This window comes from Pongo pygmaeus, chromosome 13, assembly GCF_028885625.2.
Source record: "Pongo pygmaeus isolate AG05252 chromosome 13, NHGRI_mPonPyg2-v2.0_pri, whole genome shotgun sequence".
Taxonomy (NCBI): domain Eukaryota; kingdom Metazoa; phylum Chordata; class Mammalia; order Primates; family Hominidae; genus Pongo; species Pongo pygmaeus.
The window spans coordinates 115,441,537-115,455,810 of record NC_072386.2 but is presented as its reverse complement, the minus strand read 5'-3'; the positions used below and the strand labels follow the sequence as shown (position 1 = coordinate 115,455,810).

General features: G+C 53.0%; 1 protein-coding gene across 2 annotated transcripts in view; it reads right to left on the bottom strand.

Moving 5' to 3' along the window:
• OLFML2A (olfactomedin like 2A) overlaps positions 1-12,025 on the bottom strand; it is a 37,942-nt gene extending 25,917 nt beyond the window's left edge. Inside the window, exons 1-2 of one of the 2 annotated variants that reach the window (XM_054502384.1) lie at positions 11,797-12,025; positions 1,640-1,903 (exon numbers count right to left, since the gene is read on the bottom strand). In XM_054502384.1, coding sequence (XP_054358359.1) covers positions 1,640-1,903; positions 11,797-11,886 — 354 coding nt within the window. In that variant the 5' untranslated portion in view covers positions 11,887-12,025. Of the gene's footprint in view, positions 1-1,639; positions 1,904-10,174; positions 10,278-11,796 lie in introns of those variants that run through there. The other variant, XM_063649928.1, reaches the window with a different exon arrangement.
• Between the last annotated feature and the right edge of the window lie 2,249 nt (positions 12,026-14,274).

Sequence of the window (14,274 nt, the reverse complement as noted above, 5' to 3'; positions counted from 1 at the left end):
TGGTTTAGAACTCATGCTCTGGACACAGAAGGACCTGGGTTCAAATCTTAGCTCCACCAGACCCACTGAGCACCTAGCTGAGCATGGTAAAAATGGCATGAAGGTGCTCACTGGCTGTGGGGGCTGAGATCTATCCCAGACATGTCTAACCAAACCATGGGTCCTGGTGGGGGGCCCTAGTCTGGGGCTGTGTTGCCTAGAAGTGGTGTCTCTTCTCATCTTCCTATGGGAGGCTCAAGGGTTTCTTTTCTTTTCTTTTCTTTTTTTTGAGATGGAGTCTTGCTCTTGATGCCCAAGCTGGAGTGCAATGGCACGATCTTGGCTCACTGCAACCTCTGCCTCCTGGGTTCAAGCAATTCTCCTGCCTCAGCCTCCTGAGTAGCTGGGACTACAGATGCGCATCACCATGCAGGGTTAATTTTTGTATTTTTAGTAGAGACGGGGTTTCACCATGTTGGCCAGGGTGCTCTCGAGCTCCTGACCTCGTGATCCACCCACCTCAGTCTCCCAAAGTGCTGGGATTACAGGCTTGAGCCACCGCACCCGGCCTGGGTTTATTTATTTATTTATTTTTTTGAGACCGAGTCTCGCTCTGTCGTTCAGGCTGGAGTGCAGTGGCGTGATCTCAGCTCACTGCAGCTTCTGCCTCGTGGGTTCAAGTGATTCTCCTGCCTCAGCCTCCTGAGTAGCTGGGATTACAGGCACCTGCCACCATGCCTGGCTAATTTTTTGTATTTTTAGCAGAAACAGGGTTTCATCACGTTGGCCAGGCTGGTCTCAAACTCCTCACCTCAGGTGATCCTCCAGCCTCAGCCTCCCAAAGTGCTGGGATTACAGGCATGAGACACCATGCCCGGCCGAAGGTTTCTAATTTGCACAAAAGTATGGCATAGATTGGAGGCTGCCCATCATTATGTGAGGTTGGGCAAGTTACCTCAGTTCTCTCAACCTTGGTTTTCTCACCTCTAAAATGAAGAAATGATCCTATATTTCACAGTATGGTTTAAGAACTCAGAGAAGGCTGGGCATGGTGGCTCATGCTTCTAATCCCAGCACTTTGGGAGGCCGAGGCAGGCAGTTCACTTGAGGTCAGGAGTTCGAGACCAGCCTGGGAAACACGGTGAAACCCTGTCTCTACTAAAAATACAAAAGTTAGCTGGGTGTGGTGGTGCACATCCGTAATCCCAGCCACTCGGGAGGCTGAGGCAGGAGAATCGCTTGAACCCGGGGATGGAGGTTGCAGCAAGCTGAGATCGTGCCACTGCACTCCAGCCTGGGTGACAGAGCGAGACTCTGTTTCAAGAAATAAATAAAATAAAATAAAATAAAATAAAATAAAATAAAATAAAATAAAAACAATCCACTGCCACAAAATGTAAAGTATAGCTAGGTGCCAACAGTTGAATTGGTTTGGGTCAAATACAAGACACTGGAATAGGTGATAAACTAGCAGAAGAATCCTGCCTTTGTCACTTCCTGGCAAGAAGTGACTTCCCCTGAGGGAGTCTCAGTTTCCTCATCTGTGAAATGGGGCAGTAACAGCACTCGCCTCACAGAGTGTGTGGAATTTTCACTGGCAGGACAGCAGGCTCCAGCTCATGATAGGCCCTTACTCCCTCCATCACCCCACCAAGTCTACCTTGAGGAGCTCCGGCGCCTGCTTTTTGAGTTTCTCCATCTTCCACTCGTTCTCACAGGGGTTGAGAGAGGAGGGAGGCGCGGTACAGGAGCAGCGGCAGTCAGTGCCCGAGCTCACGGTCTCCACCGTGTAGAAGTCCTCCACGCGCGCCCGCCCACTGCGCACTCGGCTGCACGCGTCCTTGCTCAGGGGCCGCATGATGCACTTGCAACGGCAGTCGGAGCCCTCCGAGGTCATCCTCACCTGGTCCAGGTCCCCAAACACCTGTTGCGAGGGGGCAAGAGGGGCTCCAGTGAGTTGCTGCTAGGCAGTGCTATGGCAGGGAGGAAGGGAGAGATGGCAGAAGCCAGCTGGCCAGCCAGCCTTGGGATGAGAGTGTTTGGCAGGTAGGAGGGGGTGCAATTAGAGGTGGTGAAGGCCTTTTAATAATAATAACAACTCTGTGTGTGTGTGTGTGTGTGTCTACGTCTCTGTGTGTGTATTTTTTTTTTTTTTTTTTTGAGACGGAGTCTTGCTCTGTCGCCCAGGCTGGAGTGCAGTAGCGCCATCTTGGCTCACTGCAAGCTCCGCCTCCTGGGTTCACGCCATTCTCCTGCCTCAGCCTCCCGAGTAGCTGGGACTACAGGTGCCCGCCACCACGCCCAGCTAATTTTTTGTATTTGTTAATAGAGATGGGGTTTCACCGTGTTAGCCAGGATGGTCTTGATCTCCTAACCTTGTGATCCGCCCACATAGGCCTCCCAAAGTGCTGGGATTACAGGTGTGAGCCACCGCGCCCGGCCTGTGCGTGTATTTTTAAAGACAGGCTCTCTCTGTTGCCCAGGCTGGAGTGCAGTGGCCTGATCATGGCTCACTGCAGCCTTGACCTCCCAGGCTCAAGTGATCCTCCCACCTCAACCTCCCTAGTAGCTGGGACTACAGGCATGTGCCACCATGCCCAGCTAATTTTTGTATATTTTGTAAAGATGGGGTTTTGCCATGTTGCCCAGGCTAGTCTTGAATTCCTGGGCTCAAGTGACCCTCCCTCCTCCATCTCCTAAAGTGCTAAGATTACAGGCATGAGCCACCGTGCCCAGTCTTTTTGTTTTGTTTTGTTTTTTTGTAGAGAGAGGGTCTTGCTGTTTGGCCCAGGTTGGAATGCAGTGGTGGGATCATAGTTCACTGTAACCTCAAACTCCTGGGCTCAAGCAATCCTCCTGCATCAGCTTCCCAAGTAGCTGAGATTATAGGTGCATGACACCACACTTGGCAATTTTTAAATTTTCTGTAGAGATGGGATCTCACTATGTTGCCCAGGCTGGTCTTGAACTCCTGGCCACAAGTGATCCTTCTGCCTCGGCCTCTCAAAGTTCTGGGATTACAGTATGTGCCACCTCACCTGGTTGGACAATTTAAATATTAATGGCACTGTGAAAAAGTTTGGCGATTCCTCAATAAATTAAACATAAAATTCCCATAAGATCCAGTAATTCTACTCCTGGGTATATACCCAAGAGAATTGAAAATGGGTATCCAAAGGCCGGGCGTGGTGGTTCATGCCTGTAATCTCAGCACTTTGGGAGGCCGAGGCGGGCAGATCACAAGGTCAGGAGATCGAGACCATCCTGGCTAACACGGTGAAACCCCGTCTCTACTAAACAAAATACAAAAAATTAGCCGGGCGTGATGGCGGGCACCTGTGGTCCCAGTTACTTGGGAGGCTGAGGCGGGAGAATGGCGTGAACCCGGGAGGCAGAGCTTGCAGTGAGCCAAGATCGTGCCACTGCACTCCAGCCTGGGTGACAGAGCGAGACTCCATCTCAAAAAAAAAAAAAAAAAAGAAAATGGGTATCCAAACAAAGACTTGGAAGTGAATGTCCATAGCAGCATTATTTACAGTAGCTACGAGGTAGAAACAACCCAAATGTCCATCAACTGAATAAAGAAATATTCAGCCATAAAAAGGAATGTAGGGCTGGGCACAGTGGCTCATGCCTGTAATCCCAGCACTTTGGGAGGCTGAGGCGGGCAGATCACCAGAGGTCGGGAGTTCGAGACCAGCCTGGCCAACATGGTGAAAACCTGTCTCTATTAAAAATACAAAAATTAGGTGGGCATGGTGGTGCATGCCTGTAGTCCCAGCTACTAGGGAGGCTGAAGTGGGAGGATCACTTGAGCCTGGAAGGTCAAGCCTGCAGTGAGCCATGATCAGGCCACTGCACTCCAGCCTGGGCAACCCAGTGAGACTCTGTCTCAAAAAAAAAAAAAAAAAAAAAGTAAAAGGAATGCAGTACTGATTCATGCTACAACATGGATAAATCTTGAAATATTATGTTAAGTAAGAGAAGCCAGACACAAAAGGCCACATATGATATGGTTCCATTAATATGAAATGCTGTATCCAGGAGAGGCAAGTCCACAGAGACAGCAAACAGATTCGTGGCTTCCAGGAGATAGAGAGAGACGGAAATGGGGAGTGGCTGCTTAATTGGTATGGGGTTTCCTTTTGGGATGACAAAGATGTTCTGGAACTATTAATAGATAGTGGTGATGGTTGCATGATATTGTGAATGTACCAAATGCCACTGAAGTGTATACTTAAAAATGATAATTTTTGTTATTTTGTTTTACTATGATAATAAAAATTATGGAGACCTTTTATTGATCACTTATATACCAGGTTTCACATACATTACACTTTTAAGTAATATCTCTGGCCGGGCACGGTGGCTCACGCCTGTAATCCCAGCACTTTGGGAGGCCAAGGTGGGGGGATCATGAGGTCAAGAGTTCGAGGCCAGCCTGGCCAACATGGTGAAACCCTGTCTCTACTAAAAATACAAAAATTAGCTGGGTGTGGTGGTGGGCACCTGTAATCTCAGCTACTCGGGAGGCTGAGGCAGGAGAATTGCTTGAACCCGGGAGGCGGAGATTGCAGTGAGCCAAGATCGTGCCACTTCACTCCAGCCTGGGCAACAGAGCAAGACTCTGTCTGTCTCAGACAAAAAAAAAAAAAAAAAGAAAAAAAGAAAAAAAAAAAAACCTACCTCTGTGTGTTGGGGAGGTGTTGTGACCTTCAAAGCCCTTACCACAGCCTTCAAGGCTCATGTGAGTTGATACTCCCCCTTGAACCGCTCCTTATTGCCCTTCCCTTTCAATGCTCCAGCCTCAGGGCTTTTGCATATGCCATACCCTCCCCAGAAACTCCTATCCCCCAACATTTCCGTGGCTTACTTCCTTGTATCACTTAGTTCTCTGCTCACGTGTTACCTCCGCTGAGAAGCCTTCCCTGACTGCTCGCTTCCTGTTACTCTCTATCCCTTCATCATCTAGTGGCTTGGTTTTCTTTCTTTCTTTTTTTTTTTTTTTTTGAGACAGAGTCTTGCTCTGTCGCCCAGACTGGAGTGCAGTGGCGTGATCTCAGCTCACTGCAAGCTCTGCCTCCCAGGTATACGCCATTCTCCTGTCTCAGCCTCCTGAGTAGCTGGGACTACAGGCGCCCGCCACCACGCCCGGCTAATTTTTTGTGTTTTTAGTAGAGACAGGGTTTCACCATGTTAGCCAGGATGGTCTCGATCTCCTGACCTTGTGATCCGCCCACCTCGGCCTCCCAAAGTGCTGAGATTACAGGCGTGAGCCACCACATCCGGCCAAGTGGCTTGGTTTTCTTTACTGCACCTATTACTACCTGAAATATGAGATCTGATTTTGTGTATATTCTGTCTCCCCCACACCATAGGTACCATTAGAGGCGGGGCCTTTGTCTAGTTTCCTCCTGTGTCTTCATAACAGTGCTTGCCTGGCCTGCAGTAGGAGCTCTGTAATTATCTGTTGGGTAAATGAGCCTGCATTTTGCAGATATGCTAGAGCACAAGGTTAAGAGCATGGCATCTGGAGCCTCAATGAGATTGTAGGCAACTTAATATTTCCGTGCCTCTGTTTCATCTGTAACATGGGCTTTCACGTCATGAGGTTGTTGTGAGGATTAAGTGAGTTAATACAAGAACAGGGCCTAGCACATATTGAGTGCATCTTAAGTGTGAACTATTCTTCTTCTTATTATTATTATCATTAATATTATTTAGAGACAGGGTCTTGCTCTGTTACCCAGGCTGGAGTGGAATGGCATCATCACACCTTGACCTCCTGGGATCAGGCGATCCTCCCACCTCAGCCTCCTAAGTAGCTGCGACTACAGGCATGTGTCACCATGTCCGGCTAATTTTTGTATTTTTTGTAGAGATGGGGTTTCACCATGTTGGCCAGGCTGGTCTCAAACTCCTGGGCTCAAGTGATCCTCCCACCTCGGCCTCCCAAAAAGCTGGGGTTACAGGCGTGAGCTACCATGCCTGCCCTCACTGCTTTTTCTGCAGCCTGTGGAGGAGCAGGGGAAAGTGAGAGGTGAGGAGCGTGGGGAGGAAGGTGGCTATGGATGTGTCCTGGGCTCTCGGTGGGTGAAGTGTAACTCTGGGCCAACTCTTCTCTGCTGGTGAACACCAACAGTCAGGCTCAGGGTCCTGTACATTCCTCAGAGTTAGCGCTCTAACTCTGCCTGTCCTTCAAGACTCCTGGGTCCCCTTCCCAGCTCTGCTGGAATCCCTTGCCATCCCACCCGCTCCCCCAGATGGTGTCAAGAGCCTAGCGGGTAGATGTGGGTGTGTTGTGTGTGGCCAGGCCAGGGAAGCCTCCTCCTGGGGACTCACCCATACTCCCAACACCCACCCGCACCAGCAGCTGCCTCCACATCGGACCGTGACATTCCTTCCCTCCTCAGATGAGGTGCTACCTCCTGATGGGGGCGGCCAAGGCCCTGACCTGGGCCAGGAATTGGAATAAGGCCTCTGCTCCTAGTGCCAGCTGCCAGGCACCCAGGCAGGGTCCCCCTTCCTGTGACTGCTACATCCTATGCTTGGCTGGAGGGCAGCAGAGCGCCAGGGGGAAGAGCCAGACCTGGGCTTAAGTCCCAGTTCCCATACCTCCTCCCTGCTTGGCCTTGACCCCTCTGAGCCTCAGCTTCCTCCTCTGTAAATGGGGAGAATCACAGTCCCTTTGTCATAAGCTCATGGTGAGTCTGAACAATCAATGCATGCAGGGCCTCGGCATGGAATCTGGCACAGAAGAGCTGCTCTCTAAGGGGTACCTGCTATCAAAATCACTGCTGATACCTCTCCCTGCCATTTGCTCATTATTTTCTACCTCTCTGTGCTCTCACCATAACCCCACCTTAGAGAGGAGAAAGCTGAGCATCAGAGAAGACTAGGGGCGTGCCCAGGGTCACACAGCATGGCCTGACTCCAAAACTTGGTTTACATGTTGCCCCTCTCATGGCCACCCACAGTCACCAGGCAGGGGCTTCTCCCTGAGCAACTGGGCTGGGACAGATGGGTCTGTAGAGAGGGGGCCCTGGGCTGGGCCCTGGGGGGCATAGAACCTGGGGCTCCTACTAGGCCCAGCCCACCCTGCCCTTGGCACGAAGTCTGGAGTTGTGCCAAGCAGGAAAGTCCCTGCCTTGGCCCTGCATCTCTCCCTGCAGCCTTGCTCAGCACACACTGAGGCCAAAGCCCCCAGAACTAGGAGTGGTTTGTGCTTAAAAAGGTACTCAGGTATTTGCAAGGAAATTCCACAGTGAGATGATGGTGTATTCGAGATTTTTCTGCAGAGAGATGGATGAGTCTAGCTAGAGTGGAGGAGAGGGCATTCAAGCTGTGAAATGTTCCAGCAACTGAATAGACTCAACTTGTGTCTTTTTTTTTTGGCCGGATTCTTGCTCTGTTGCCCAGGCTGGAGTGCAATGGCGCGATCTTGGCTCACTGCAACCTCTGCCTCCCAGGTTCAAGTGATTCTCTTGCTTCAGCCTCCTGAGTAGCCAGGATTACAGGTGTGTGCCACCACGCTTGGCTAATTTTTGTATTTTTAGTAGAGACGGCGTTTCACCATGTTGGCCAGGCTGGTCTCAAACTCCTGACCTCAGATGATCTGCCCACCTCGGCCTCCCAAAGTGCTGGGATTACAGGTGTGAGCCACCATGCCCGGCCAACTTGTGTCATCTTGAAATTGGTTCTGCCCTTTTCCCTCATGGCCAGCCCTGCCTCACCATGAGGCAAAGACCTCCCCGAGAGCACAGTAGCCAGTTGGGCACCTCCCCCTGGATGCCCAGAGGTACCCCAAACTCAATCCATTCAAGACTGGACCCAGCCTCTTCTCCCAGACCCATGTCCACCTACCCTCCTGCCCAGCCTGGATCTCTGAGCCTCCCTCTTACCCTGGATAATCTGTCAGTCATCGTGTTCTTCTGACCCTTCATCCTAAATATCTCTGACCTCTGTCCCCTGCTCTCCACTCCACAGCCATAGCCCTAGTTCAGGCCATATTAACTGCTGCCTGGACAACACAGCAGCTTCCTGTGTTTGATGAATCTCCCAAAAGCGCCTCCTTAGTAATCTGCTTTACTCTTGCTCCACAAACCTCCATGGATCCCTACTCCCTCCATGAGTTCTCAACTGGGGCCATGCCTCAGAATTGCCTGGGGGTGTACCTGGGAGCTGCAGATGCCTGGGTCCTATTCTAACCCGATGGTTCAGACGCTTTCTGGCTCCCCAGCCTATCTGGATGCTCCCTAGAGGCTCCAGGACTCCAACTACTCAGGCTCCCTCTGTTTAGGAGTTTTGAACAACCTCAATCAGACTCTTGAGCCTCAGTGTTCAAGACCATAAAATGGGGAAGGGCCGCTGAATCCTCAGAGTGTTGGCACAAGGGATGTGTAAGATTCTGCATGTAAGTGCTGGAGACATGGCTTGGCACACACGATGCTCCTCAAGGCTCTGCCCCAGATGCCCCAGCCAAAGGGAGTGTTGGGATAAGACCCTCCTTGCAGAGACACCCAGTAGGGCTTGGCCTGGCCTCACAGTCTTGATGTGTCGAAGGAGGACTCCATCACTATGTGGCCCTCGCCTGCCGGAGAGCCTGTTTCCAATTACACCCACAGGCAGAAACTCCCGGAGTGGAGGCGAAGCAACACCTAAACCCCCGGGACTAGCCTGGCCTGGAACATCTGATCCAGCCCCGGACACCACCGCCTGCCTGCTCTAGCCCCTCCTGCTCCCCTGGCTGGGCTCCCACAGGTCTTTGGGCTTCCCTCTGTCCTTGGGCCCCTGATCAGCAGGATGACCAAAGACCCCCTTCCCACCCCTTGATGCTGGAGGGAGTGAGGCACCAGCAGCCCTTTCAAAGATGGGGAAACTGAGGTAGAGATGGAAAATTCTCAGCCACATTCCAAGAACGCACAGCAAGAAGCAGCTCCCCAGAGGTCTGCGGTGCTATGCCTGGGTGTCATGTGGTTACCTGTCCATTCCAACCTCTATGCTGGGCAGCCCTTCAGAAATACCAGGGAAGCTGTGGGGCCCCCCTCCTCCTCCCAGCCCCGACAAAGCACTTCCTTAGATGGAAACTCAAAATCCAGTTTAGGAGAGACCTAGTTATAAACATGAAATGAAAACACGTTGAGCAAGGAGCTGGCCAAGGAGACCAACAGAGTCCTGGGGTGCGCTGCCCTGGACCCCTGAATGTGCTGGGCTGGAGGGGAGACTAGAGCTCCCAGGAACAGGAAGCCTAAGGAGGGGCCAACTTAACCCTTTAGGGCCCTACATTGACTTCAAGTCCCAGGCTGGCCCTCCGAAGGGCTCATCCTCCACCCCAGGGAAAACGGAATGGGCTTGGAGAGGAAGGGGGGGTTGTGACGGGGGAAGGAGCGACTGATAATGAAAACAGCTCTCTCTGCAGAGCCAGCAGGAGTCTGGCTGAGCTAAGGAATGCAGAGTAAATTCACCCATCACTTGATTTTTATTTTTCCCAGCTGGCTGGAGTGGTTTGGGGGTGGGAGGTGTCTGGGGGAGGGCTGTGCTGAGTCCCCCAGCTGTTCATCCTGCAAGCTCTAGGTTGTGCCTCTCCACCCCACCAGCCCCAGCTTGTCCTGGGACAGCTAAACACCCCCCCCCCACCCTCCACACACACACAACCTAGCAAGTGTTTGGCTGACTCACTACACAAACAGGGTGTTGGGTTTTCTTTGTCTCTGCTTTGTTTAGAATGTGAGCTCTCCCCCACAAGCTCTACAGCTCTCTGCACAGAGGATGCCCAACACCAAATATCCCTCCCAGCCAGAGATCACAGTGGTGACAAGGCACTGATCAGGTTATCTAGGATTTTCTACTCACTTGTCCTCATACCTGAGCCAGATCAGGGAATCCCAGAGGGCCCCATATGGAAGTTAGGTTGGGGAGATGTTTCTCAGATGAAGAAACTGAAGCCCAGAGACAGGCAGTGATTTGCCCAAGGTCACACAGCAGAAGAATAGCAGAGGAAGGCCAGAACCTAGGGTTTTAAATGTACAAGCCAGCTGCCTCCGTAAACACCCTCATTTCCCCACCTATAAATTAGAAAAAATACTCATTCCCTCCTTGTCTCTGGAGTACATGAGCAGCATTGTACGTGGGTGCTTTCATGCCCTGAGCTGAATCAGGCTGAGGGTTGGCCAGTGCCCACTGCTCATATACTCACCGTGTGGCTAGTGGCTTCTGTCTTTTATCTGTCCGTGGGCAGGCAGGACACTCACATTCTACCAGGAAAGAGGCTGGAGAGGTATTGGAAGTCACTCTTTTGCCCTCACGCTCTGTGACCGGGGCTCTGGTCCTGCTCCTCACTCTCCCCAAGGTCTGTCCATTTTTATTGTTTGTTTGTTTTGTTTTGTTTTGTTTTAAGGCACAATCTTGCTCTGTTCCCCAGGTTGGAGTGCACTGGCGCAATCTCCACTGACTAAAACCTCCGCCTGCTGGGTTCAAGCGATTCTCCTGCTTCAGCCTCCCGAGTAGCTGGGATTACAGGTGTGCACCACCACACCTGGCTAATTTATTTATTTATTTTTTTTTGTAGAGACGGGGTCTCACTCTGTTGCCTAGACTGGTCTTGTGCCACTGCGCCCAGATAATTTTTGTATTTTTAGTAGAGATGGGGTTTCACCATATTGGCCAGGCTGGTCCTGAACTCCTGGCCTCAAGTGATCCACCGGCCTTGGCCTCCCACTGTGCTAGGATTACAGGTGTGAGCCACTGAACCTGGCCATCAGGGAGTCATTTCCAGAACACCCCAAGTGCTCTGGTGCTAAGTGTTTGTTTTTTCTTTTTTTTTTGACACGAAGTCTGGCTCTGTCGCCCAGGCTGGAGTGCAGTAGCGCCATCTCGGCTCACTGCAAGCTCTGCCTCCCGGGTTCACGCCATTCTCCTGCCTCAGCCTCCGGAGTAGCTGGGACTACAGGCGCCCGCCACCACGCCCGGCTACTTTTTTTGTATTTTTAGTAGACGGGGTTTCACCGTGTTAACCAGGATGGTCTCGATCTCCTTACCTTGTGCTCCGCCCGTCTCGGCCTCCCAAAGTGCTGGGATTACAGGCGTGAGCCACCGCGCCCGGCCTAGTTCTAAGTACTTTACAGGCATGACCACACTGCATCTAAAGACCATCAACTGCAGGAAGTGGGTCCCATGATTCTTCCTGTATCTACAGGTGAATAGACGGAGGTTCAGATGGGCGATGGCGGATGAGAAGCGGATGTGCGACTGAACCCAGGTCGGCTTGACACCAGAGCAGATCCTCTTAGCCACAGCAGAGAACGGCTCAGACCACTTCTGGAGCTACCTAGTCCTCCAGGGGGTGCACCCGGTCCCTGGCAAGAACATCAGAGGCCAGGCGAGTGGCCAGCGCGGCTGCGTTCATGGGGTAGAGGACCCCCAGTCCCCAGCGGGCCGTGAAAGCCATGGCCCGGGGCTTGCTGCAAGCCTGGGAGTCGCTGGGTAACAGTTGTCAGGAGCCTCCCCTACGAACCCCGAGTCTGGCCAGCACTCCGGGGAATCCCCCGACTCCTCCGGGAATCAGACCCGGTCCCAGCGCCCCTTCCTCAGGCCCCGGGTCCCTAGCATCCCTACATCTCCAGCGCTTCTTCCTCCACGCGCTCCTCTCTCGGGGCCCCTGCCCCTGCGGCTTCAGTGCTGAGAAGTCCCAGGTTCGGTCTCTCAGCTCCCGGCTCCTCCGCCCTGGCCCCGGGCTCCCTCCCGGGCCGCACCCCCGCCACAGCGCCCCCTCGCGCCCCGCTACCCGCCGAGTCGCGCGGGTCCGAAGGGCGCGCGTACCTTACTGTCGGCGCGCGCGGGGCGGCCGCTCAGCAGCAGCACTAGCGGCAGAAGGAGCAGCGGCCGGGGCGGGAGGGCGGCAGCGGCCATGGCGCCACGGGCACGGTAGGGCACAGGCGGCCGGGCACGGACGCTGGGAAGCGCAGGCTGCACTGCGAGCTCCGCGCCTTCGCCCGCTCTGCCTGCCCCGCGCCCCGCGCCTGCACCCTGCTGCCCGCCCCGCGCCTCTTCCAGCGCCGCCAGGGGCGGAGCTAGGGCGGAGGGGGCACCCCGCCCCGCCCCGCCCGCCGTTCGCGGGGCCTCCCCGTTGTCGGGCGGCTCTCCCAAGGGCATCCCTGCCTGCGCGCCAGGGTGGGTCTCGATCGCAGCTGGCAGGAGCAACGGGGCCAGGGCGAGTCGCGGGGGCTCCTCGCACGGACTCAGGTCCTGTCCTGTGAGCCGTGGGACCTTGGGCGTGTCCCTTCACCTCTGTGTGCCTCAGTTTCCTCATCTGTAAGATGGGGGACTCGTGCTTTCCTTTTGGAGTGTTTGTAAAGTTCGCATGAGAGACGGATGTTCCCACGGCACGTGAGCCCTTGCACTCTCCGATTTCACCCACTTCTGGACAGGGACCTGACTGCTGTAAGCCTTCCCAAGGCTCAGCAACCCCAACCTGTCTTCCGTCTTTCATTTCTCCTTCCCTCTGGAATCCCTCCTGTTGGCTCCCAAACTCCAGTAGCTTCCCGCTTTTAAATTTTTATTTTATTTTAGATAGGGTCTCACTCTGTTGCCCAGGCCGTAGTGCAGTGGCGCGATCCCAGCTCACTACAGCCTCGACCTTCCCAGCTCAAGTGATCCTCCCACCTCAGCCTCCTGAGTAGCTGAAACTACAGGTGTGCACCACCACACCTGGCTAATTTAAAGTTTTTTTTTTTTTTTTTTTTTTTCAGAGACGGGGTCTCACTCTGTTGCCTAGACTGGTCTCGAACTCCTGGGTCAAGCAATCCTCCCACCTTGGCCTCCAAAAGCATTGAGATTACAGGCATGAGCCACTGCACCCAGCGTTTCCTTTTTTTTTTGACTGGGTCTTCCTTTGTCACCCAGGCTGGAGTGCTGTGTTGCAAATACAGCTCACTGTAGCCTCAACTCTCCAGCTCAAGCTATCCTCCTCCCTCAGCCTTCTGAGTAACTTGGACTACAGGCATGTGCCACCACGCTGGCTAATTTCTGTATTTATTTTAGGGATGCGGTCTCCTGTATTGCCCAGGCTGGTCTCAAACTCCCGGGCTCAAGCAATCCAGCCACCCCAGTCTCTCAAAGTGTTGGGATTACAAGTGTGAGCCACCATGCTTGGTCTCATTTTCTTCTTAGAATTTATTGCTCAATGGGACTGTCTTTCTTGTTGGTGTGTATGTTTCCTTGTGTTGGAGCATGACTTCCTAGGGCACATTCTTAGTTTCTCCCCGTGAACATCGAACTCAGTGGTTCTCAAAGTGTGGTCCTTGGTCTCAGCCTCCGCATCATCGGATAACTTGTTAAAAATGCAAACTCTCCCAGCCTGGGCAACATGGTGAAAACTCGCCTCTACTAAAAATACACAAATTAGGCTGGCGAGGTGGTGCATGCCTGTAATCCCAGCTACTCGGGAGGCTGGGGCAGGAGAATCGCTTGTGAACCCGGGAGGCAGAGGTTGCAGTGAGCCGAGATTGCACCACTGCACTCCAGCCTGGGCAACAGAGTGAGACTCCATCTCAAAAACAAACAAACAAAAAAACCAAAAAACAAAACTTAGCCGGGCGTGGTGGCACATGCCTGTAGTCCCAGCTACTTGGGAGGCTGAGGCACAAAAATCACTCGAACCCAGGAGGCAGAGGCTGCAGTGAGCCAAGATCATGACACTGTACTCCAGCCTGGGTGACAGCGAGACCTTCTCAAAGAAAAAAAAAAAAGAAAAAAAGAAAAAGAAATGCAAATTCTCAGGCCCCACCGCAGACTCACAAAATCAGAAACTCGGCGTGGAGCCCAGCAATCTGTGTTTTAACACACCCTCCAGGGCTCCAGGGGGCTTAGGGTTTGAGAACCACTGACCTGGCACATGGTACGGTGCTCTACAACTCTCAGCTGAATTAAAGAACCCTGTGCGAAGCACACACTGACTACAAATAAGCTTCTTCTTCTTTTTTTTTTTCTTGAGACAGTCTTGCACTGTCGCCCGGGCTGGAGTGCAGTGGCGCAATCTCAGCTCACTGCAACGTCCGCCTCCTGGCTTCAAGCGATTCTCCTGCCTCAGCCTCCCAAGTAGCTGGGATTACAGGCACCTGCCACCACGCCCAGCTAATTTTTTGTATTTTTAGTAGAGACAGGGTTTCACTATGTTGGCCAAGCCGGTCTCAAACTCCTGACCTCGTGACCCGCCTGCCTCGGCCTCCCAAACTGCTGGGATTACAGGCGTGAGCCACCGCGCCCGTCCACAAATAAGCTTCTTCTATAACTAGAGAT